Source organism: Micromys minutus (genome assembly GCF_963924665.1).
Source record: "Micromys minutus genome assembly, chromosome: 10".
Classification (NCBI taxonomy): domain Eukaryota; kingdom Metazoa; phylum Chordata; class Mammalia; order Rodentia; family Muridae; genus Micromys; species Micromys minutus.
In genome coordinates, this window is record NC_137979.1 from 21385042 (window position 1) to 21406542 (window position 21501).

The following is a 21501-nucleotide window of genomic DNA, read 5'->3' on the forward strand; positions in this document are numbered from 1 at the left end:
CAGAGACAGGTCGCCTTCACTGACTTGGTTTTGTACGCGCCTTGACGTTCGAATTTTAAAGCGTGTCAGAGTTTTACGCCTGCGCAGTTAGAACTTCCGCACTTTTGTTTACACTTTCAGTTCTAAAAGCAAGGTTTATTCCTCCCCCTTTCTCTGTCCCTCCTGTATATGCGCCATCTTGCCTTTTTTCTGCCAACTTGATATTGTTTGAAGTTGGAAAGGAAAAAGAGTTCAAGTCTTCAAAATGGCGCTGCAGCTCTCCTATCTTCTCCTCTTGGAGAATAGAGGGATTAGAGCCGGAAAGGGGCCATTCTGAGCCTGGCCTTCCTCCTAGTCCCCTCCTCTGTCCACATGTTAAGAGGATGAGAGTGAGGCAGAAGGGCGAGCTCAGCTGCAGGCTAGCAGCCCCTGACACAGCCGGGGAACCCAGAGATTGCAGCCTCTGCTGTGTCTAGGTGGGAGCCCAGAAGGTACGAGCAAAAATTCCAGTATTTGTCTGGGAAAGCGCCGCAGGCATTGGGGTTAGGCGAAGAGAGCCATGGTATATTCCACCACTCTGCCAAGACACCCATTCTTGGCTCACTATCCTAATGGATGTACGTTTGAACAGGCTGTAGGGCACTCCTAAACTGTTTCCCAGTTCCTTGTTCTTGGAAGGGTATTTGCTGGGCAGGCAGGGCGTGTTGCCACATGTACCTCTGCTGTGCGGAGCTTTAGTCCAAGGATTTCTGTAACCTCATGGGACTGTTAAAATTGGAAGGGCACCCATCCTTGGCTCCCATCTGTTGGACCATGCCCGACTATAAACAGTAGGATTTATACTTGATTTTGGTACTTGGGTGGCCATCTGAAAAATCCCTTTTTAGAATCTGGACAAGGGCAGATTGCAAGTGGCACCACTCCCTCTCTGGTACTCAGGGATCGAGCCTCTGTTTGCTGTTCCTAGAAGCACAACCTTCATAGAAGTCAGATCTGCTGCCACCAGTGGGCTCCTCAGTGAACTAGCCCTGGCCACAACGGACATGGAATCTAGTTGTTCAATAGCCACTTTTGAAATAAAAATACAGCCACCTACTCATATTTTGGTTATGTTATACCTCTAACTGTGCACAAGGGTCAGCAACAGGATGTCAAGATGGAATGATTCATTGTCAAGGGAAAAGGCAGCCATTGGCCCCAGAGGGAGGAGTTTTGGCAGCTTCACCAGCAGCTGCAGGACATTGAGGGATGAACTGCTGAGCCTGTGGTTACTCTCTGGTATTTTGTCCCTACTTGCCAGCTGTCTCTTGGTGACTCAACCATGGGAAGGCACATGACAAGTAACTCGTGGCTTTTAATCCTGGCAGGACAAGGGAAGCCAAGGGCAAAGATTTCATTAAATTTGAGAAAGGGAGTGGGCGCCATTCACGTTTATTAACTCTCCACCCCTATTATAAAATCTCTTAATTTTGTTCTTAAAGACAGAGGAGGAAGATAACTCTGTTGAGCCGGTTTCGTGTTGAAGAAACATGGGTGCTCCTTGGTGGTCTACATAGTGGGTTGGAGGAAACACTCAGAGGGGCTGGTAGGTTGATTGTCGTCTTCGGGTAATGCAGAAGGCAATGAGCACCAGGGTGAGGAGGCCAAGGAGGACCAGGCCAATGATGAGAGGCAGCAAGAGGGATGGGTCACTGGCGCAAGAGAAACCTGGCAGAATAATGGGACCGTTGAAAATTACTGCAGTGGTGGATGGGTTAAAGGAGGAAGGAGTAGGAGGACAGAAGAGTAAAAGGGATGAAGAGAGGTTGGGAAGTACAACCCCATAGTTTAGAGCAGCAAGGAAAGCAGAAATAGGCAGTTTTGTAGAGGAGACTGAGGTTTAGAAAGAGTTCAGGGTAAGGTTTCCAGTGCAGTGGGAAACTTCCAGGAAGAAAAAGGTAGGTAGGACTTACATGGCCCGAAGTGTCCGTTGTCCGGCAGCTGAGCAGCCTGTAACCTCAGGGAGAGCAGGTCAAGGTGAACAGCTGGAGAAAGAACTATGCTTGCGTTTCTGCAACAGAAGCTTTGGCCCAGGGGAGCCTGGAGCTCTTGAAGAGATGAATTCTGTGCTGAGAATGTCCACTCTGAAGTAATTAGTAATTAAGAGTGTCAAGTCCAGTCCTGACTCCAGAGTTCCCATCACCACCCCAGCCTTCCCAGCCTAGACTTTTAGTGTGGTAATGAGGTTACTCACGGGCTGCCTGTGGAAAGGATACATTGTATTCCACTGCCAAGTAGTTGAGGGAGACTGTCCTCTGGCCCTGACTTAGGTCCTTGAGGTGAACAGAAAGGTTCAAGGCATCAGGGACAATGGCATCCATGTGCACAGGGCAAGGAGGGAGGCTTAGGGGGTGCAGTATGGGGTATGGAAGAGTAAAGGATGAAGACAAATTCAAGCTGTCTACCTGTTTGAATCCAAAGGTCAGCTGTCCATAAGGAAATGAGAGGGGCAGGTGGGGATGGGCACCATCACAGCCCCCCTGGACCTTGGTTTTGTTGGGATTTAATGCAGAGGTGCCCCAGGCCTGCAGAAGTGAAATAGTGGGTCTGAAATCACATGGATGGGCCATCCAGTTTATCCACTCCTCTGCTCTTCCTCCTCCCTTCTGAACCAGCCCTGGACTCACCTCTTGCCCTCTTTAAGCCCCACTACCTTAGCTTTACCTTTCTTCCGTCCTGTGTTGGGTACAGGATTCGGATTTGAATTTGGGCTTGGAGCTGAACACAAGGCTGGGAACCATTAGTCCACGTGTAGTTTCCAAGTGCCCCCTTGGAGCTTGGACTAGGACTTGGTGAGGGCGGAGGTGGTCCAGGATGAGGGCCAACAGTGGAAGATACCGGACTAGTAGCAGTGCTGTTTGTGGTGGGAGAAACTGTGGCATTCCTATGACTGGTGGTGGTGGTAGGGTTATGAGTGACAGTTGTGGGTCCAGAGCTGGTGTGAACCGTTACATTCCCATAACTGGTGGTGGTGAGTCTGTGGCTGGTAGTAGGGATTGCTGTGCTCTCTGTGGCTGTAGGTGTCACCGTGAAGGATGGCAGGAGAGTAGCAGCCTTTTTGTGAGGACAGTCTTTCTCTGTTCCTTGGGCTTTCAGTAAGAGAATGGTTGGCAACCTAAGTTCAAGTTTCTGCCCAGGAGCTCCTTCTCCCACCCTCCCACTTCTCCTTACCTACAAGCAGTCCCAGCAAGATCAGACACACAGGGAGTCTCATGGTAGAGCTGCTCACTGTCCAACTAGGCTGCACCAGTTCCTTCAACCCAATCCCCTCTGCCTTCTCTTGGAAGAGGAAATGAAAACTCTTACTTCCTCAACTAAAATAATCCCACCCCAAACCTGACTCAGACACCTCAGCTCTGGCCACTAGTGACTCTAGTCATTGGCTTTCACAACTAAGTGGTGATTGGCAGTGGTCTTTTCAGTGGGAGGTACAAAGCCTAAGTTACCATGTGAGAATGAGGCAGCTGACTCAACAAGGAACTTACCTAAGCAAAACTTGCCCTAATTGGGAGTTTACAAAGCAGAGATATGGGAAGCCCTTTCCTCCTTCGTAAGAAATTCAACCCTATTCATTTGCTTCAACAATGTAGACAGCATGCTGACCTCAGAGGTCTGGCCTAGAGCATTCCAGGACAGCAAGGATTACAGAAAAACCACCTATTCCCCAAGGTCATCATTACCCACATCTGGGTTAGACCTTAACACCCAGTGGAAGTTCTACACAGCTAGGTTCACTTTGAACCCATTACTACTTTCTCAAAGCTGGAAGCATGCACGGGATACTTGTATAACACTGAGGCTTATTATAGTGTTAGTACAAAATTTCAGTAGCATGGGTCATTGGCATTTTAGGAAGCAACATGCCAAATTCAGGGATGAACTAACTAGTTAGTGCAGGGGCAGCTAATTCACACTAGTTGGCAGGAGAGGTAAGGGAAGAAACAAGAAGCCCAAACAGGCAGTTTCCAAGTCATTTTATTCAGAATTTTGAGTTTGTTTCCTGAATCAATAAATACTATACAAAACAATGTAAAAATGGCTACCATTTTCTCTCCCCTGCTCCCCTCACCTGGGGACAAGTCCCTGGACAACCTCATTCAAGGGATTCTCCCTGTAGATTTGGTCCAGCAAATGAGGCCAGCCATGTTTTAGCCCCTTGACTCACTTTTGAAGATTTGGCTGGGGTAGGAAAGCCTTTAGGAATGAGGTGATTAGGTTAGGGAAATGCATTAGTGTTTGGGGGAAGGAGACGGCGCCTGGGGCAGAGCCTACCCCAAAGAAAAGGGTATCTAAAATGTTCACGGTTCCTTCTTTTTGCCTCAAAAAGTGACATTTATTCAAAGAGAGAGAGAGAGAAAAAAAACCAACAAAACAAAAAAAAAAAAAAACTGAAACAAAAACAAGATGTCCATCCCTTGGCTCCCTTCCCTCCCCCCTCCAGCTCTTCCTTGGTCCCCACCCCAGGACTGAACCCTGGGCTAGGGCAAGGGAGCAGGACAGCCCCTCAAATGAGGTCAGCAACGTTGAGGGGCATCTCTTCAATGGAGGTGTTGTAGAAAGTCTCAATGTCTCGAAGAGTCCTCTTGTCTTCTTCTGTCACCATGTTAATAGCCACACCCTTCCGGCCAAACCGACCACCTCGCCCGATTCTGAGGGTAAAAAGGATGATGATTTGGGAATGGAACACTTGGGTTTTAGCACAGGGAGTGTTTGGTCTGTCAGACCTATAATTACCTGTGGATGTAGTTTTCCCTGTTGGTAGGAAGGTCATAATTGATGACTAAGGAGACCTGCTGCACATCAATGCCTCTGGCCTAGGTCAAGAGAGAATATAGCCATCAGATGAATACTATCTATCCTAATTAAGTAGGCGTATGTGTAGGCAGCCAAAGGAAGGTAAAGGAAACAAGTATTCCTTGTTCAGAGAGCTTGGGCATGCCTGGCTTTCTTCCAAGTTGCTACGTTCCAGAAAAGGGCACACAGTCAGCCCTTTGGAGAGGGAATCACCTTGGACTATCTACTCCCTTTCCCTAAGAGAGTATTTACTCACCAACAGGTCAGTGGTAATTAATACTCTGCTAGAGCCAGACCGGAACTCCCTCATGATCACATCTCGTTCCTTTTGGTCCATATCTCCATGCTGGAACACAAACAAGGTGAGGAGCACGTCTAGGACAGGGTCCTAACACACAGACATGTCTATTAACAAGACTTAAGACTCACCATGGCGGAAACAGTGAAGTCCCGGGCATGCATCTTCTCAGTGAGCCAGTCCACCTTCCGTCTGGTGTTGATAAAGATTACTGCCTGGGTGATGGTCAGTGTTTCATACAAGTCACACAGTGTGTCAAGCTTCCACTCCTCTCGTTCCACATTGATGTAGAATTGGCGGATACCCTCCAGGGTCAACTCTTCCTTCTTGACAAGGATCCGAATTGGGTCTCTCATGAACTTCTTGGTCACCTCAAGGACATCAGAAGGCATTGTAGCAGACAACAAAACTACCTAGTGGGAAAAAAGCACCAGCCCTAATGATGATGTACATTCCTCACATCACAACCAACCTATAGTTCCTTCAACAACAACATGTGTCTTACCTGCGTGTTACTGTTGAGCTTCTGGAATATATCATAGATCTGATCCTTGAACCCACGGCTTAACATTTCATCTGCTTCATCCAGTACGAACATCTTGATGTATTTGGGGGCTAGAAGGCAGAAAAAAAATACAAAAACATATAGTAATCAGACAAATAAAATACATAGAAGTCTCTTGATAAGAGGGCAGGCAAAGGGCAGGCAGTCTGCTCTCAGAATACAAGGACTGATCCTTTGCCTATGGCTTCCCTGACAGGTCATGCAAAGCCCTGGTAAGTAGAACACCACCTGGGCTAAGGTAACAGGGAAGCCAGGCTCAGATGACACGCATGGGGTTCATCACAGAGCAACAATTCCAACTAAAGGAAAACTCACATCCAAAGAAATGAAATGTAGGACAGTGCCCAGCAACTGTCAGGCATACTCACACAGGTATCGCCGGTTAAGCATGTCAAACACCCGGCCAGGGGTGCCCACGATGATGTGGGGAGCTTCCATTTGCAGTTTCTGCACCTCAGCACGCACGTTGGTGCCCCCAATACAGGCATGACAAGAGGCACCCATGTAGTCTCCCAATGCCATAACCACCTTTTGTATCTGAAATGCAGAAAGACATCCACATTAACTTGCATTTTTAGTGTTTCCCACGAGAGCCAAGATTCATCTTACTGTCAGCAGCTGGGAAACAAGAGTTCACTTAATCTTCCATCCCCACCACTACCACAGTGGGAGTGCTGGATCCATCTGCACAGGTTCACACTCTACAGGCAGCCTTGTACACACCAGGCTTAGAACTCACCCTCCGTTGGCTACCACATTCGAAAGGCTGGGAATATGAACATAGCCCTATATCCACAATGTGATTTTTTATTCCATCCCTGTCCTAGTACTGCTGAGCTAAAATTCCCCAACTCAAATGCAAACGAAACCAAAAAATGCTGACATAGACCCACAGGGCTCTAAGGTGTCAATCTTATGGTAAGCAAATGCTTGCTTTACAGTAATCTCTAGGCTTGAATAGTAGTAGTAACAGCATCAGGATTTTGTGCCCTAGGCATGAAACAGCTTTGGCCACTAAGCTAGGCATCAAGCTAGGATGAACAAAGGACTGCCATCTGCTCTGCCCCTGACTGATATAAGAGCAGCACCACAAACAAGGTGTCTCTTTGCCCATTGCCAGGGGTGTCATAAAAACCATTAACTCTGCTCAGCAAGCTATAGTCTACCAAGTCTTCCCATTTAACTCAAAAAAGGTGGATTTAAAGGTTTTTTTTTTGCTGGTGGCAAAGTTGTAATTAGTTCCACAAATCTTAACAGATCTAGCTTTCAACAAGACTATTTTTAATTAAGATAAACTTCCTCTATAGTATGGCTGTACTGGAACTGGCTTTGTAGACCAGGCTGGCCTTGAACTTGCAGCACTCCACATGCCTGTATCACCACAGGCAGACTCTTCTCACTCTTAAACTAATCATAGAATAGGAAACAGGCCAATCTTACCTGCTGAGCCAATTCACGAGTGGGTGCCAGAACCAAAGCCTGAGTGGCCTTTAGATCTAATTCAATCTGCTGCAGAATTGATATGGCAAATGTAGCTGTTTTCCCAGTCCCAGACTGGGCTTGAGCAATCACATCATAACCTACAACCAGATAAAGAATTAATGTGTAAAAGGTCTGCAACTTGGGCTGAGGGGACACTGGAGACCTTATTGACACATCAGTAATGGAAGAAGGTTGTAAACAAAAACAGTAGAGAGCTTAATTTTTGCCAGCCATGGGAACATTATGAACTCACTACACTGCTAGTTAGGTTAGATGCAAACCAATAAAATTGAAGTCTATGAATTAAAAATGGTAAACCCCTGACCTATTTACTAACAAATAGGAAAGATAATTTGTTGCTATGTCCACCATCAACCTCATACCACTCTAGGCAGGTTTAGGGCAGCCCAAATCTAGCCTGAGTCTTACCCTTGATACAAGGAAGAATAGCTCGCTGCTGGATGGCAGAGGGCTTCTCAAAACCATAGGCATAAATACCACGGAGGAGGGATTCTGAAAGATTCATGTCATCGAAGCTGTCCACAATCTCATTCCAGTTACTCTGCAAGATACAAAAAGAGAAAGAGTTAGGAACTTAGTAACATGTATAAGCTAAAGCTGCAGTCACCCCATCTTACGGGTCTATTATTGTAGATGTCTAAGATCACTGTCACCATAAGGAAGTTCCTGTTCTGACAGAATAAAGTGGGAAGCGCAGGTTCTAGTCTTACCTCGATGACGCCTTCCGGCTCCATCCCATCGGGGCCATTGTCTCTGGATCTGTTAATTCAAAGCACTGGTTTTGTTTCATGTCTTGACTAGATCATGGAAACAATCAGCCCACTCCCGATCCAACTCCCGTTTACTCCCAAAGGCCCAGCAAGAGGCACTTTTAGAGTGCTCCTCCTTTAAGATCAAGGGGCTGTAAGTAAAGGAGCTCATTCACACACGCGACCCCGAGATGCTGCCGTCTTTGCTGCCAGGCCCACATGTTGAGTCTGGCGGATCAAAGCGTGCACCTCCATCCGGAACACCAAGGCTGCCGGAAGTCCCGCCTTTCCACCTCCCAAGTTCCGTGGGTGGGCCGTCCTCTTCCCCCCACGTCATGCCACCCGCGCCCTCCCCCACTCGTTCCAGCCAGCCCCCCCCCTCCACAGTACCCGGATGTGGGAGGCCGCGGGCGGTGGCGGCCTCGCGCACAATGAGCCCCAGCCGCGCTAGCAAAGGGGGTGATTGCACAACAGACAAGCGAAGCAGACTGGGGGAGGGGAAATCTCTCAAGCGGCCATGTGCTCATTCGCTCCGCCACTCGGCGGCGTCTCCCCCGCCATGGAACAATTCGCAACCAGCCCGCCCCCATCGAGAAATGGCGTCGCCCTCCCATACCTCAGGCCGCTCACCCCCGAAGGAAAGTGGACCTGCCCATCTGCAGTTTGCCAATTGCCCGGCTTGTGCGGCAAAATGGACCCGCCCGCCCGGTGCCGGGTGGGCTCCTGGTGCCTCACGCGGCCGCTCCTCCGGGTTAGGCTCTGTCCTGGCCGTCAAGAAAACCAGCACCCTGAACGGCCGGTTTCTTCTTCCCCGACCCACATTCCAAGCGCGACGAAGGGACTCGCTGAAGACCCAGGCACCCCTGTTTGTCGCGAGTGGTGCCGCCAGAACTCTCCGGAACCCTCGCGCGCACGCCCTGCCCGACATAGGGAGGCAACCAGACCAGCCGGCCCCAGGCCGCGCAGCCGCCTCTTCTTTTCCCACGTTATGTCGCGACCTCATCTAGCCTTTCAGTAGCCGAGTTTCGCGTACGGCATCCCCACAGGCGGAGGCCTCGTTACGAACCTCGCGCCCTCCGCCCTAACCAGGCCGTCCTTTCCCGTACCGACACTGGTGTCAGCGTCGGCCATGGGATTCCCCCCTCCCCGGACGGTTCCTCCCGCAACCTGGTAGGTTTGGTGCGATGGGCCTCTCAACTTCCCCCCGACGGGACCTTCGGAAGGGAACTGCGGGGTAAGTAGTTACAACCTCTTGCAAATGCCTTCCTTACCGAGAATCCTGACTCGCAGACATGATCCTTAGAATCTAGGGCGGAGTGCCCGCCTATCGACAACTTATAGAGCGTCGGACCCCGCCCCAGCCATCGCATTGGCTTGGCCGCCTCTGCCCCGCCTGCCGGCGCTCTGCAACTCGACGTGACGTTACTTTGTAGGCGCTTTATTTCGGACACCCTATTGGGTAGTTTGAAAGCCTATCATGGCCGAGCCCCGCCCCGCGGCCTCATTGGCTGGAGGACCCGCCTTTCTTGCTGGTGCGGAAGTGACATACTTAAGTCGGGCCTCGCGGCGGGGCAGCCATCTTGGAACCCAGCACCTTTACACGTGCGGAGGCGATCGTGCCTTAGTCATGTGGCTCATCAGGTCCTATCAAGCGACGGGGGTGAGGCCTCCGCCTCCAGGGACTTCCGGGCAGTCTGGACCGCCACTTTCCTTTACCCCGGTTTCCAGAGGACACAAGTTTTATTTATTCTTCCACTTAGGAACGATCGGTGTGTTCGGCTCAGCAGGAATGACAGATACTCCCATTGGATAGGTAGTTTACCCAACTAGAAAAAAAGGATGGAACCCATTTTTGGGTTAAAGTACATAGGGGGATAAGCTGTAAGGGATCGTGGCACTCCACTGGTTCATCATTTAGTGTCCCCAGTTTCTCCTAGGCTCCCTTATTCTTGAGTTGTGATTCATATTCTTACTGCCATCTGCTCCCCTTGGGTTGGCATATATAGAAAGCTGGTTTCTAAGATCTCAAAGCATTAGCTGGAAGAAGGCACATCCACTATTTTAAGGCCCCTCAAGGAAGACCACCACTTGCATATCTTCAAAGGATCCTTTATTGACCAGAGCAGGACCGTGGCGTTTTTATATGTATTTATATATATAAAAAAAAGTTGGAATATCTGGCAGGCAGTAATCCCTTTGCACGCCCACCACCCCCACAGTTTTCCTGCCCTCTGAACGCGGAAGGAGGAATGGATGCTCCACCTAGGCCACGAGGCAACATTCCCCTAAGAGAGGGAGAAAGGCTTTTTTTTGTGTGTGTGTGGCCATTCCCTTCCCATCATAAATCAACATACTCGCAAAGAAAACAAAATACAGAAGTCAAACATTTAAGCATTTAAATATGAAAATCCAAAAGGAATTGGGTGGAGAAACAAAAAAGGAACTGGAGTTTCTTGGGAAAGGTCTCTCTTGTTTGTTCCCCTGCCCATTAATGGGCCAAGGGTCTGGGGTATGAGGCTCACACAGTGAGTTTGCAGTGACACAGTTCCTTGTAGATCTGACGGCGGAGTTTGGGCATGTCCTGCTGGGTGAAGCTGAATGGCTGAGACAGGGCCAGGTGCTTGCAGTACTGGATGTTAACAAAGCAAGCCATGAGAACCATTTACTGAGCATCCCCCCTAAGTCAGGATCTGCTACACATTTCACACAGTATATCTTAATTTTCAGAAAATAATGTTTCTCATACAGACTGGCATTAGAGTCTAAGCCTGAGGCCTCTGAGCAAGCCTACATTGTATATCTGGTGTTTAAATGGGAGAATATACATTTAGTTGTGAGAAGGATGTTGGGAAGCTTCTCTATAAGGACCAAAGCCAGAGAAACAGTCCCAACTGAGGATGGAGAAAGAAAGGCCTGAAGAAGACCAATGAAACCATGGTTTCTGTGCTCCAGCACATAAAGGTACTCCCTGCTGTGTATTCTGGCTGAACCAACTGAGACAAGAGCCACCAACAAGCCTAAGCCACTGACTGTGGGAGCTAAAACCTTATCATTTGCTTACCTGTAACACAAAGGCACCACAGTCACTGTCATTATTCTGCCTGGCCACATTCTAGGGAATAGAAAACGAGAATCATCTGTTCACTTGGAGACTCTTAGAGGTTATGAATTCAATTGCTGCCTCCTATCAAACTATTCCACTTCTCTCTGGAAACTCACCATTTTGAAGTAACCTTTCCAGCCCTGGTGGAAGTCCAGTCGGTCTTTTTTAACCGCCTCTGCCTGTAGATACTTGGCAATATGCTATGTGGGCAAGAAAAAAGAAAGTGATACTTTATAAACATTTACCAATGTAAAGCAGAGCGTGCTGGTGGGAACCACCATGCCCACTCACTCCTCAGACTCCAAGCCCACACTTCTTCCTGAAATGGCTGGCTGCCAGATCTACCTACATTTTTACTACTTATTTCCCCACAACCTCCTCAAACCTTAGGGCAGCGGCGGTTTAGAGTTCGCTGTGAGTCAAAATAGGTGATGGTACGTCGTCTTACATCAACTGAGATAAGGGACCAGTGCACCTCCAGATGGATGGGGATTAGCAGTAGTTCCTTATTGAAGATGTCCACCTGAAAAGAGAGTGCTGGAAGTCAGATCCAACATAAAACCCAATGATTGCCATGAGGATTTGAAAAATAAAGAACAAGCAAAGGAATTACAAAATGCACATCATGGATTCTGAGGCAAGGCTCAGCATCAGATGCTAATACTTTTAGGAGGTTTTTGTTTGTGGGGGCAGGATATAAGTCAGGGTCTCTGGATTGTTAAGCAAGTAGTCTACTACTGAATCATGTCACTACCTTGTTGGTTAAACTGTGTGTTCCACGGATATAGAGGCCAGAAGATAAAACTTGAGTGTCACTCAACAACCTTTTGTTTAAAACTGAGTCCTTCCCAATTCAGCAAGTCCAAGGAATCCACTTACCTCCACTTCTGTAGCACTGGCATTACTACTACCCCTGCTTTTTCGGTGGGACTCAAACTCCTTGTATGCCTTCTACAGGATGAGGTATCTCCCTAGCCCACGTGGTTTTTTGTTTTGTTTTTTTGAGACAGGGTTTCTCTATGTAGCACTGACTGTTTTGGAACTATACAGACCAGGTTAGCTTCAAACTCACAAGAGATCCTCCTATTTCTCACACCTGGCTGATGTTGAAATATTTGATGGTGAAGAAGACATAAATAAGAAGGTAGTAAGTATCAGAACACGTGCCTTCTAATTCAGCACCTGGGAGGTAGATTTAGGAGTTCAGGGCCAGCCTCTACTACATGAGATGCTGTCTGCTACTACGTATTTATACATTAAAGGAAAAAGTCTATGTAAGTACCCAGACTCTGGAACTGTAGAAATGGTTAATAGGTAAGAGAACTGGCTATTCAATTCCCAGCACCTATATGGTGGCTCGCAACCATCGTTAACTTGAGTTTCAGGGATCTGATGCCCACTTCTGCCTACAGCACTGCATGCATGTGGTGCTGACACATTTACTCAAGCAACACACATATAATAATTTAAAAACAAACACAAAAAACAGGCTCATGATTTTGATGCCACACTAACAGGGTTGAAACTCAGCTTCTACACTTTCTAGCCCATGACCATGAGCAAGCTACTTAAGCCTCTATACCTTTCCTTATCTGTAAGAGGGAGAGAGCAAAAGCACTTGCCTCATTCATTATAAGGAATAAACTATTCACTCTCCACATAGAACACATTAACTGAGCATTTTACAATCATGCTACCACCAAGTTCTTATGTCACTCAAGACATGAGGAAATGGCAAATTTGGAAAGTAACTGCTCAAGGTCACAGAAGGAAGCAACAGCACAGGAAAAAAACACATTCTTTATTATACTTTTATTATTGGAAGAGGGTACACATGCCAGGGTTACATGTGTGGAGGTCAGAGGGAGGACAAACTGACTCCTTCCACCATGTGATCAAACTCAATTCATCAGACGTGGCAACAAGCATCTTTACATTTCTCTCACATAGAGAAGAAGGCTAAGGGGGTTTTGTGAAAACTGTATATCACTCCTGCTTCTACTGGAAGAAACAAGACTCAACACATCTCTTGAGTAATTTTGAGCACAAAAATTAAATCCTGAAGCTTGGGCTGGGGACTCCAAGGGTGAGCAACACATGGCTATAGTTGTAGCTACTTTCTGAGGGGAGCTGGGGAGATGGAAAGGCAGGTAGGTAGCAGGGGGAAGACATGTGGGTGTTAGAACCAGTGTTCCTTTGTCACTGTTGAAATTTCATGGCCTTTCATAATGGGGTAGAGAAACCTATGGAAATACTTAAATCCATCCACATTTGCTCCTGTCCCAATTTTTCCCATCACTTAGACCCAAAACCCAGATATAATTCTCCACTGATCTCTTCATTCCACATGAAACCTGCCAGAAATGCCTACAAGTTCTACCTTAAATTAACCTCCCCTCATCTCTCCTTTGGGCACTCCAGCCCAGGTACTTCACCTGGACTACTTACCCTTCCCTATCAAACATGAAGCACGTCACAGAAGGAAAGAACTGACTCTTACAAGTAGACTTCTAACCTCCACACACACACACCATGGCATGCACTCACATCCACAACTGCTATCTTTGTCAGTCTAACTTACATGCCTCACGTAATCTTCTCTAATTTTCTGTCATTCAACCTTAGTCACTGTGTCACAAAATATTCTTTTTCTCTGTGTCTGAAGTACTTGCTGTTTCCCAACATCACAGGATGACTCCTATCACTCAGCTGTGGAAGGCCTTACTACAGATGTAGAGACCTGCACCCAATCCAGTTCTCATCCCCACACTATCACATGACTGTGAGACATTCACAGCACCCTAGGACTAGCTCAAATTTACCCTCATCCCATCACAGAAGGAAGTCTCCTGCTCGAATGCCGCATCCTCAATTTCTATAATCATGCCTGGCATACAAGACATTTAATGTTTTGTAGAATGATGACCAGGGTTGGGGAAAGGACTCATAGAAAGCAAAACTCAAATTTCCTTTAGAGACAAGATGCTATACAAATAGTTATAAATTCATAACTCACATTTTTGGTCCACCTCTTTACCCCATCATAACCCTTGGTACGGAGTTTATCATAGAAGAAACTGTTGAAGAAATGCACCTGTGCCAAAAACACAAAGAAGCTGAATAGAATTAAGAAACTTCAGAGTTGCCCACAAAGTTGCCCTTGCACCCTCCCAACTCTCCTGCCATTTCATAGCCCAAGTGACCACCGTGCTCATCTTAACCTTTTACAGATATGTTCCTGTCTCAATTTAAACAGATTGGCTTACAGATTTAAAGTGAATAGATTAGATTACCCCTTACTATCTCCTGCTCCAAACCACAAACCCTACGTTATATAAAATAGAAGAGATGAGAACAGACTTTTTTTAAGGGAAGGGGGGCTGCCCAGAGAGCCGGAGAGCTATCTTTGTGGTTAAGAGCGTCGACTGTTCTTCCAGAGGTAGTGAGTTCAATTCCCAGCAACCACATGGTGGCTCAACCATATGTGATGAGATCTGATGCCCTCTTCTGGTATGTCTGAAGACAGCAACCGTGTACTCCCATACATTAAATAAATAATTCTTTAAAAGAAAACTGCTCAGGATTGCAAACATTCTAGGGACTAAAGAATCTGGATAGTACTGGGTCAGGAAAACCAGGACTGTACAGAAAAACCCTGTCTCAAAAAAAAAAAAAAAAAAAAAACTTAACTTGTACCTACCTTTTCAGGGACTGTATCCATGACCAGGTCTCCATACATGTTCATCACCTGGGGAGAAAAGGCAATTTGCCCTGGAGGATGTGGCATGGGTAAAGGTTTCCCCTATGCTAAAGGATCCACTGTCCCAAGGCCTTTTCAAGCCCATTCACCTTCTTCCTCTTACCTGGTCATTGAGCCAGTTCTGTCCATATAAGGTACCCAAGTCATCCATGGTGAGCACGTGTCGCTTATAGGATACCCGGAAGCCTCTTACCATAGCGTTGCCTGGCATCCGCTGGTAAGACTGGATCAGCTGTAGTACCAGACTCTTCCTGCATAGGCCAAAGTTGTGGAATCAAAGAAGAGCTAATGGGGCTAGAGCAGACAGAAATCCACTACTGTCTAGAATGACAATGTAAAACGCTTGTCTGCAGCTTCCTCAGCTGCAGCTGTAACTCTTCCTCAAATCCATCACTAAAGAAGAGTAAACATTCTCTCCCCATCCCTAAGGTCCCAGCCCTTCAAAGGAGGGCTGCCTTCAGGCCTCACCTGGAGGGTGTAGAGAACTCCTGCTGGAAAATGTCCTCCAACTTCTCTACAACTTCATCAGTGCTGAGGGGGATGAGGCTACCGTAAGTTTGAAGGAATTCATCTAAGATGCCTAAATAGAGGAAAGAGAGAGTAAGATGGGGCCTTCAGACTCTGATTTAGGAGCTGGCCAAAAGGAGACTACATCTTCTAAAGGCTTACTCTGCACACAGGTCACGTGTTCCTCCCGCAGGGGGCTATGCTGGCCAGCTTTCTCCCCAGACCGATCTGCCTCTTCTGCAGTGCCCAAGTCAGGGCTCTGAAAAAGTTCCTGAGCCACGTGATCTCCAATGCTGCACACATTGCTGATGAGTATGCTGGCATCAGGGGGTGCCAGACTGCGTTCCCCTTCAGGACCAGACAGTCCCCCAAAACCATTGGGCAGAGTACATGAGAGGAGGCCTATGAGGCACAGGAATAAGACAGAAGTGAGAAACTGGCCAACTAAAACAGGTGATGCATATAAATGACCACAGGACACAGACTGAAGCAGAATCTAGCAATATAAACCTTATGGAATATAGACCCCTAACATGCCTAATGTAAGGTTATCCAAAGAGTTTTTTTTTAAAAATAGTAAATCATCTTCATAGGCAGGAGGAAAGCAAAAGACTAGGGTTCAGAGACTTCAGAAATATCTGCTGCCAATATATGCTTAACATCTAACACAGTGCACAGTGGATACGAAAGACTCAGTAACAGTAAGGATGCTAATTATTTACCTTGATTTCTCCAAAGGGGAAATGTTCTAAATAAAAAAAATGTTAAAATCTACAAATGATACATTCCGCAAGAACCGTGGTACCCTTAGGCCTTATCCTGACAGGAAGAAAGCTTTGGAATGGACACCACTGATTTCCCTAAACCATAGTTAGCTCCTTTGTCACCTGTTCTTAAGACCATAGGAAAGCTGCCTAAGGATTTGTTCCCAGCACTGTGTCCCAGGCATCAGGGCAGCTCAATATCAGAGTCCTCAACTCCCACAGGAAAGATCTTTCTTTGCAGTTCAGGTGGGGCCTTGATTGTTCTCCTGTCTTAGCCTCCAGATGATAGGATTACAGGTGTGTGCCTAGACTGGAAGCCTCACTCTGATTTTCTTAGGCTCACCATGGCAACACACTCCTGATGCTCCAGGCTTATCCCCCTTCCCATTTCCCACCTTACCAGAGTCAGGGTCCAGAGGAGACTTTGGGGTCCACCTTAGTCCATCTTCCTCCATGGAGGGCCCAGAGGGCACTGGTGGAGACCCTCTCATCCCATCCTCTGCCATGAGAGCACCTAGCAGACCCAGCCGGGGTGGGGGTAACCCCCGGGGGGAGTCAAAACGACAGCAGGGTGATGGCACCTGTGGCGTTGCACCCCCTTCCTGGGGTGAGAGATGGTTCTTGGGGTGTGCCAGGTTCCGCCGCCGGCCTCGGTGGCGCCCCCAAAGCTTCCAGTGGAATGTCAGCGAGGTGCTTTTTGAGTAGAGCAGCATCTGGAAGGCCCTCATGGCTCGGCGCCGGCGCTGTGAGCAAGTTTTTCTATGAGAGGGTCGAAGAGCTCGAGGGCGCTGGGAGGCCCCCAGGTGGCCCCATCTAGGGGGTAGCCTCCAAGATGCTACTTCCTCTTCATCTTCTTCCTCCTCCTCTTCCTCTTCTTCACTAGCTGAGGCATCAAAAGACGGCCGAGGGGCAGGGAGTCGTCTAGTTGGCACTGTGGTCCCAGACCCAGGATCTGGCCCAAAGCCACCACCTGACTTTAGCCGGGGCTTAGGGGGTAGGGGCCAGCGAAGACGCTCTCGCCTGGGATTTGAGTAAGTGGTGCCGGGTCCCGGAGGCTCAGGCCCCCAAGACCCGGTCCCCTGTATAGTCTCTTTCATCTTTCAGTACCCTGTAAAACAAAAGTTTGATTATCAAACCGAGAATACCCTACTCCTTCCTACAAGATCGAAACTGTTCATTTCCCCTCTGGTTTCAGATATGGATATAGAAATATCTAAAATCTCCTAACTTTAGCTCTTCCCAGCCAGCCTCATCCAGAAGGAACTCCTCAGAGTCTGCCATCATTTGTCCCTTGTCCAGGTAGAGAACCAAAAGAAAATGACTAACTGGTAGGCCTTGGTTATTTTTATTTTTAAGCTCTTTGGGTGAAATCCACTATTTCCAGGCTCAGCCTTAATGCTACTATGGGTGTCCTTAGGACAAGTCTGAGGGCTACTCTGCTAAGAGATGGCTCAACACAGGAATCCGGATACGGGTACCTGGGAAGGCAACTTTCACCAGGAAAACTTTGGTCGGGGTGGGAAGTTCTTTTTCACCCTGGAATGATATGGGGCCCGGGAGACACACACGCCTCAGGTGTGGGGGGAGGGTAGTGAGAGGGTTATGGCTCAGAAAATAGTGGTAAGAGAGGAACATGTTGAAGAAAACTGGAAGCGAACCGAATCGGTGCTCCGCGACCGAATTAAGGAGATTGGACAGGACAGAGCCGTGGGGGCCAGACAGACCGGCCCCTCTCCAGTCTCATCCTGGCAGACCTGCTTACCAGCCAATATAGTTTGAAAGCTCGGGCGACTCGGCACACAACGGTCTTAAGTCCTTTGGGCCCAGTTAGGTGCGAGCAAAGACCAGAAATGGATGAGGCCACAAGGGCGGGGGGAGGGGAAGGGGCGTCCTCACCAGGAGCGGGGGAAGCCGGGCACACGGGCCCCAAGGCGGGTGTCTCCGCCTCAGGCTTTCCGGCTCATCTTTCGGACGGCGGCGACCCCGCCACTCCTGCTGTCCTCAGGCGGAACCGTTTCAATTCACGAAGCCAATGCTCGTGCCGCCACACTGCGGCCGCCTCTAGCGCGGCTCTAGCCTCCACCTCTTTTCACCTCCACCTCCAACACCACCACCACCCCTCCTCCTCCTCCTTCCCCTCCCGCGAGCCCCAGGCCCACCGCCGATGGCGGCGCACAATTAGTGCGTCACACCCGGCGAGCGGCGCCGGCTCGTGCTCAGTCCCGCCTACCTCAGAGCGTCCAGGCCACCGGACGGTCCCGCCCTCGAGCTTTACGCGGAGCCGAGCCTGCGCACAGTCGCCTGGCTTGCCGCGTGTGGCAGTCCCACCGCTCGCTCTTTTACGCCTGCGTGTCGCGGGCAGCCTCACGCTCTACGTCACAGCCTTACGGTACTCCCTGCTCTTCCGTGGCCTGAGCTTTGGGTGATCCTGGGGGCTTCCCGGCGCTTGGCCAGGATGTCAGGGGCCCTACAGGGTCTGGACTGAGGCTAGGCGCTTATGGAAACGGAGGCGGGAAATCGTTCCGTTCTAAACTTTGAGCGGGGTTTGCTTAAAGAGTGAGACACGAACAGTGTGCCAGTACCTACAAACTTCCCGGATACCAGTCCGATCTTGGAGAGTCTTTTGTTTATTTGTTTGCTTGTTTGTTTGAGACAGGGTTTCAACCATTGTAACCCCTGGATGACTTAGAACTCACTATTTAGACCAAGTTGGCCTGGAACTCATAGTGATCCCGCCGCCTGGGATTAAAGGCGTGAAACACAATGCCCAGCTCAGCTCGGAAGTTTACTAGGGAAATGGGTAACATGAATGGCATACATATCGAGGCACCTAAAATACATTTTTTTTCTAGATAGTAACAAGATTTTGGACGCAGTGGTGAAAACCGGGCTTCTTGTAAATTGAAGCGGAGGGCACTTGAGTTGTGGCCGAGGGACACTTTTTTTCCTAGAAGAGACCGTATTCTTTCCTTAACCTGCCGCTAGATGGTGGTGCTGTTCTGGATGCATTCCAGTGGACAAGGCTTGGCACAGTGCGGAAAAACCCACTTAACACACACAACAAAAGAATTTGGGGCTGTGTGGGAGATAAACACAAGATATTTTCTACTTTTTTAATATCTATGGAGTCAAAGCCTAGATAGTGGGAGCAGGAAAGGCAAAGAGAGGAACAACAGTCAAGACTCCAAAGCCAAGGAGAACTGTTCTTGACCATTTTCTTGTCCTTTGTCTAGGCAGTTCTTGGAATAGGAACCCCACCTTTATAGCACAATCATAGTTTCACAAACCCCAGGAATGTTCCATGCGGAGAAAGGCTAAGTTTTGCATTTGCCCGTGGAATTTTGACAGTGATAATATCCCCTTGATGTAAGTGAAAGACACCTGAGGAAAAGAAACATTTCAGATGCTTCATTCTGCCTGCTCCAACCTCCATTCTGATCTTACATTTTGAGTTTTTTGTTGAGGAACGTGTATGTGTGGAGTTCAGGGTTCTTGGAATCAAACCCAGGCTGAGACTCGAGGAATGAAGCAAGCACCTTTCCTAAGTAAGCCAGCTGACTGGGCTCACCCTGTAGCCTATGCTAACCTCAAACTCTAGGCAAACCTCCCACTTGAGCCTCAGATGTGGGATTGTAGGCCCAAAACTACTCATTCACAGGCTTGGACCTTTCTCCCGGCAAGGACCTGGGCATCTTGTTCTCCAGGCTTCAGATTTGCCTTTACACCCAAGTTCCCAACTCTCTCCTGTAACTCTCCACACCGTATCAGCTCTGCTTGAGTGGATGTGACCTGCTCTGCTCACACAGGTCAACCCTCTTCTGACCCCACCATTCATTCTCACCTGAACTGTGGCAGCTATTGTAGGCACGGTCAGGATCAGAAGGCATACTTCTGACACATCGGAACAGAATCTCCGTTCTCCCTTGGCCTTCCCGAGATACCACCTGACCCATCGTGAAAGTCACATCATGAAACAGGACCTGTCAAAGGAAGGAGATGCTGAAGAAAACCAGGATGAGTCCTTAAGGGCCTTAGGAGCACTGGTAGTGGAGCCAGGCAATAAAGAGGGGGTGTCTGTTTGATATGAGCAGAGGATCAGGAAAGCCCCCATCACAGACAGGAATATATAGAAGGAAGAGTGACAAGCCAGTCTCCATGTCCAGATTGGTGTGCTCAGGGCTTGTCTGGGATTACCTGGCTATATAGCAGATAAATTCCAGTGTCCCAGACTCGGACAATGTCTCCTTGGGCTTCCAGGCCTCTCCCACGCCTAAGAGCTGGTTGCCACATCACCTCTGTCACATCAGAGTCTGCTAGAGGTAAGGAGTGTGCAGGTCGGCATTTCTCTACACTCAAATACATGAACTCTCTCCCTTTTCCTTTCTAGGGTTCTCTTGGCCCCAGCCCCACAGTTCCTGGTTGGTGCCCCTCCCACAGTGCCGTTATTTAAAATAGTGCTTACCCTTGGAGGTAATGTTAATTGGAACAAGATGCAGGACCGGGTGCTTCTCTAAGGAAAGGAGGAGGAAATAGCAGTGTTGACCTGGTCCCAGAGTCCACCCTCCACCCTCACCTGGGCTGTGGTCGGTGTTCCTCATGCTCCTGGCTCACCTCCAACCCTGCCGAAACCCCAGGGCTCACTCACTCTTGTGCTTCTGGGTGAGTACTGCTCTCCTTCTCCGAGATTTGGCCCCATCCTTCCAGGCTTCCAGGACATCAGGACTCTGCTCATGAGAGAGGGCCAGAGTCTGACTAAGATGTCAACGCCCGGAATGGCTGAAATGTATGTACCTGTGATAGGCCCTGGTCTGGGCACTGACTGCCTTTCAGGGTGTTCTTGGCATTAATCTTTAACAGTTTATTTTCCTGGAATGACTGTTCCCTTGACTTGCAAATCCAGGGCCACCTCCAGCATTCACTTGAAATTTTGCAGATTGAGAGGCTCTGAGACTCCTCTGCCATTGATCCTTCACCCCTAGAGTCCCCTAACTCACCTGTTCCCAGAGGTCCTGCCACGGAGACTCTCCCCGCTTCTGGGAAGGTCCTCCACTCCGCTGCAGCCGGCTCACCTCCCGCCTTAGGCTTTGCAGCTCTGTCTGTTGGATCAGTAGTGCAACAGCACAAGTCACAGCTCCCAAAACCGCCCCCCAACTCAACCAAAGAGCAACTGAAAGGGCTGGTTCTCTGACTGAGCCCCCCATGTTGCCTGGAGATGAGGCCGGCATGAGCTAGGGACCCTGCCAAGAGCTGTGGTCCCAGAAGTGAGGTGGCCAGGAGGTGGCAAGGAGGGTGGGAATACAGGCGAATGAGCAGAAGGGAAGAGCGAGTTACGCAAGGAAGAAATAAAAAGGAACTTGAGAATAGGAAGAAATGAAGCTAGGGTACTATTCGTCCCCTGGTCCCCAGGGTAGAGCTAGTGTCACTCTGACACCTATACCCC

General features: G+C 48.7%; 4 protein-coding genes across 5 annotated transcripts; all 4 read right to left on the bottom strand.

The window, feature by feature from the left end:
• Positions 1–1404: 1404 nt before the first annotated feature.
• Positions 1405–3359, bottom strand: CD68 (CD68 molecule). The gene is made up of 6 exons (XM_080924507.1): positions 3190–3359; positions 2683–3107; positions 2424–2543; positions 2213–2291; positions 1932–2102; positions 1405–1686 (listed from the first exon to the last, which is right to left on the bottom strand). Exons 1-6 carry the CDS (start codon positions 3230–3232, stop codon positions 1553–1555), a joined length of 972 nt encoding a protein of 323 aa, XP_080780633.1. The 5' UTR covers positions 3233–3359; the 3' UTR covers positions 1405–1552.
• A 618-nt stretch (positions 3360–3977) lies between these two features.
• On the bottom strand, positions 3978–9143 carry EIF4A1 (eukaryotic translation initiation factor 4A1). Its single transcript, XM_080924598.1, is given in 11 exon segments — positions 3978–4667; positions 4753–4832; positions 5069–5158; positions 5242–5523; positions 5616–5725; positions 6044–6212; positions 7116–7255; positions 7587–7719; positions 7889–7937; positions 8544–8626; positions 8628–9143. Coding segments are annotated over 11 exon segments (1584 nt in total). The 5' UTR covers positions 8931–9143; the 3' UTR covers positions 3978–4522.
• Positions 9144–10040: 897 nt separating this feature from the next.
• SENP3 (SUMO specific peptidase 3) lies at positions 10041–18159 on the bottom strand. Its single transcript, XM_080923831.1, has 11 exons — positions 17958–18159; positions 16462–17169; positions 15460–15699; positions 15259–15370; positions 14894–15041; positions 14731–14778; positions 14047–14124; positions 11416–11553; positions 11147–11230; positions 10989–11039; positions 10041–10556 (listed from the first exon to the last, which is right to left on the bottom strand). The coding sequence occupies exons 2-11, from the start codon at positions 17156–17158 to the stop codon at positions 10446–10448; spliced, it is 1707 nt and encodes a 568-aa protein (XP_080779957.1). The 5' UTR covers positions 17159–17169; positions 17958–18159; the 3' UTR covers positions 10041–10445.
• A 953-nt stretch (positions 18160–19112) lies between these two features.
• TNFSF13 (TNF superfamily member 13) lies at positions 19113–21286 on the bottom strand (the record flags this gene model as incomplete). Of its 2 annotated transcripts, none has more annotated exons than XM_080922585.1 (6): positions 19113–19442; positions 19903–20041; positions 20256–20371; positions 20524–20571; positions 20707–20785; positions 21056–21286. In XM_080922585.1, 6 exons carry the CDS (start codon positions 21284–21286, stop codon positions 19333–19335), a joined length of 723 nt encoding a protein of 240 aa, XP_080778711.1. In that variant the 3' UTR covers positions 19113–19332. The 2 variants fall into 2 exon arrangements, with proteins under 2 accessions (XP_080778711.1, XP_080778710.1); XM_080922584.1 differs by having other exon boundaries at positions 20256–20374.
• Between the last annotated feature and the right edge of the window lie 215 nt (positions 21287–21501).

What these genes read in the sequence shown, in the direction of transcription:
- SENP3 (XM_080923831.1), bottom strand. Translation starts at nt 17,158, where the DNA reads ATGAAAGAGACTATACAGGGGACCGGGTCTTGGGGGCCTGAGCCTCCG. An exon ending in TAAAGAGGTGGACCAAAAAT is followed by an intron (nt 11,554 to 14,046) that starts GTGAGTTATGAA and finishes CTCTCTTTTCAG; the next exon opens with GTGGACATCTTCAATAAGGA. An exon ending in GTGGTGCCTTTGTGTTACAG is followed by an intron (nt 10,557 to 10,988) that starts GTAAGCAAATGA and finishes GTTAACATCCAG; the next exon opens with TACTGCAAGCACCTGGCCCT.
- CD68 (XM_080924507.1), bottom strand. Translation starts at nt 3,232, where the DNA reads ATGAGACTCCCTGTGTGTCTGATCTTGCTGGGACTGCTTGTAG. An exon ending in CTTGCTGGGACTGCTTGTAG is followed by an intron (nt 3,108 to 3,189) that starts GTAAGGAGAAGT and finishes TCTTACTGAAAG; the next exon opens with CCCAAGGAACAGAGAAAGAC. An exon ending in CAACACAGGACGGAAGAAAG is followed by an intron (nt 2,544 to 2,682) that starts GTAAAGCTAAGG and finishes TCACTTCTGCAG; the next exon opens with GCCTGGGGCACCTCTGCATT.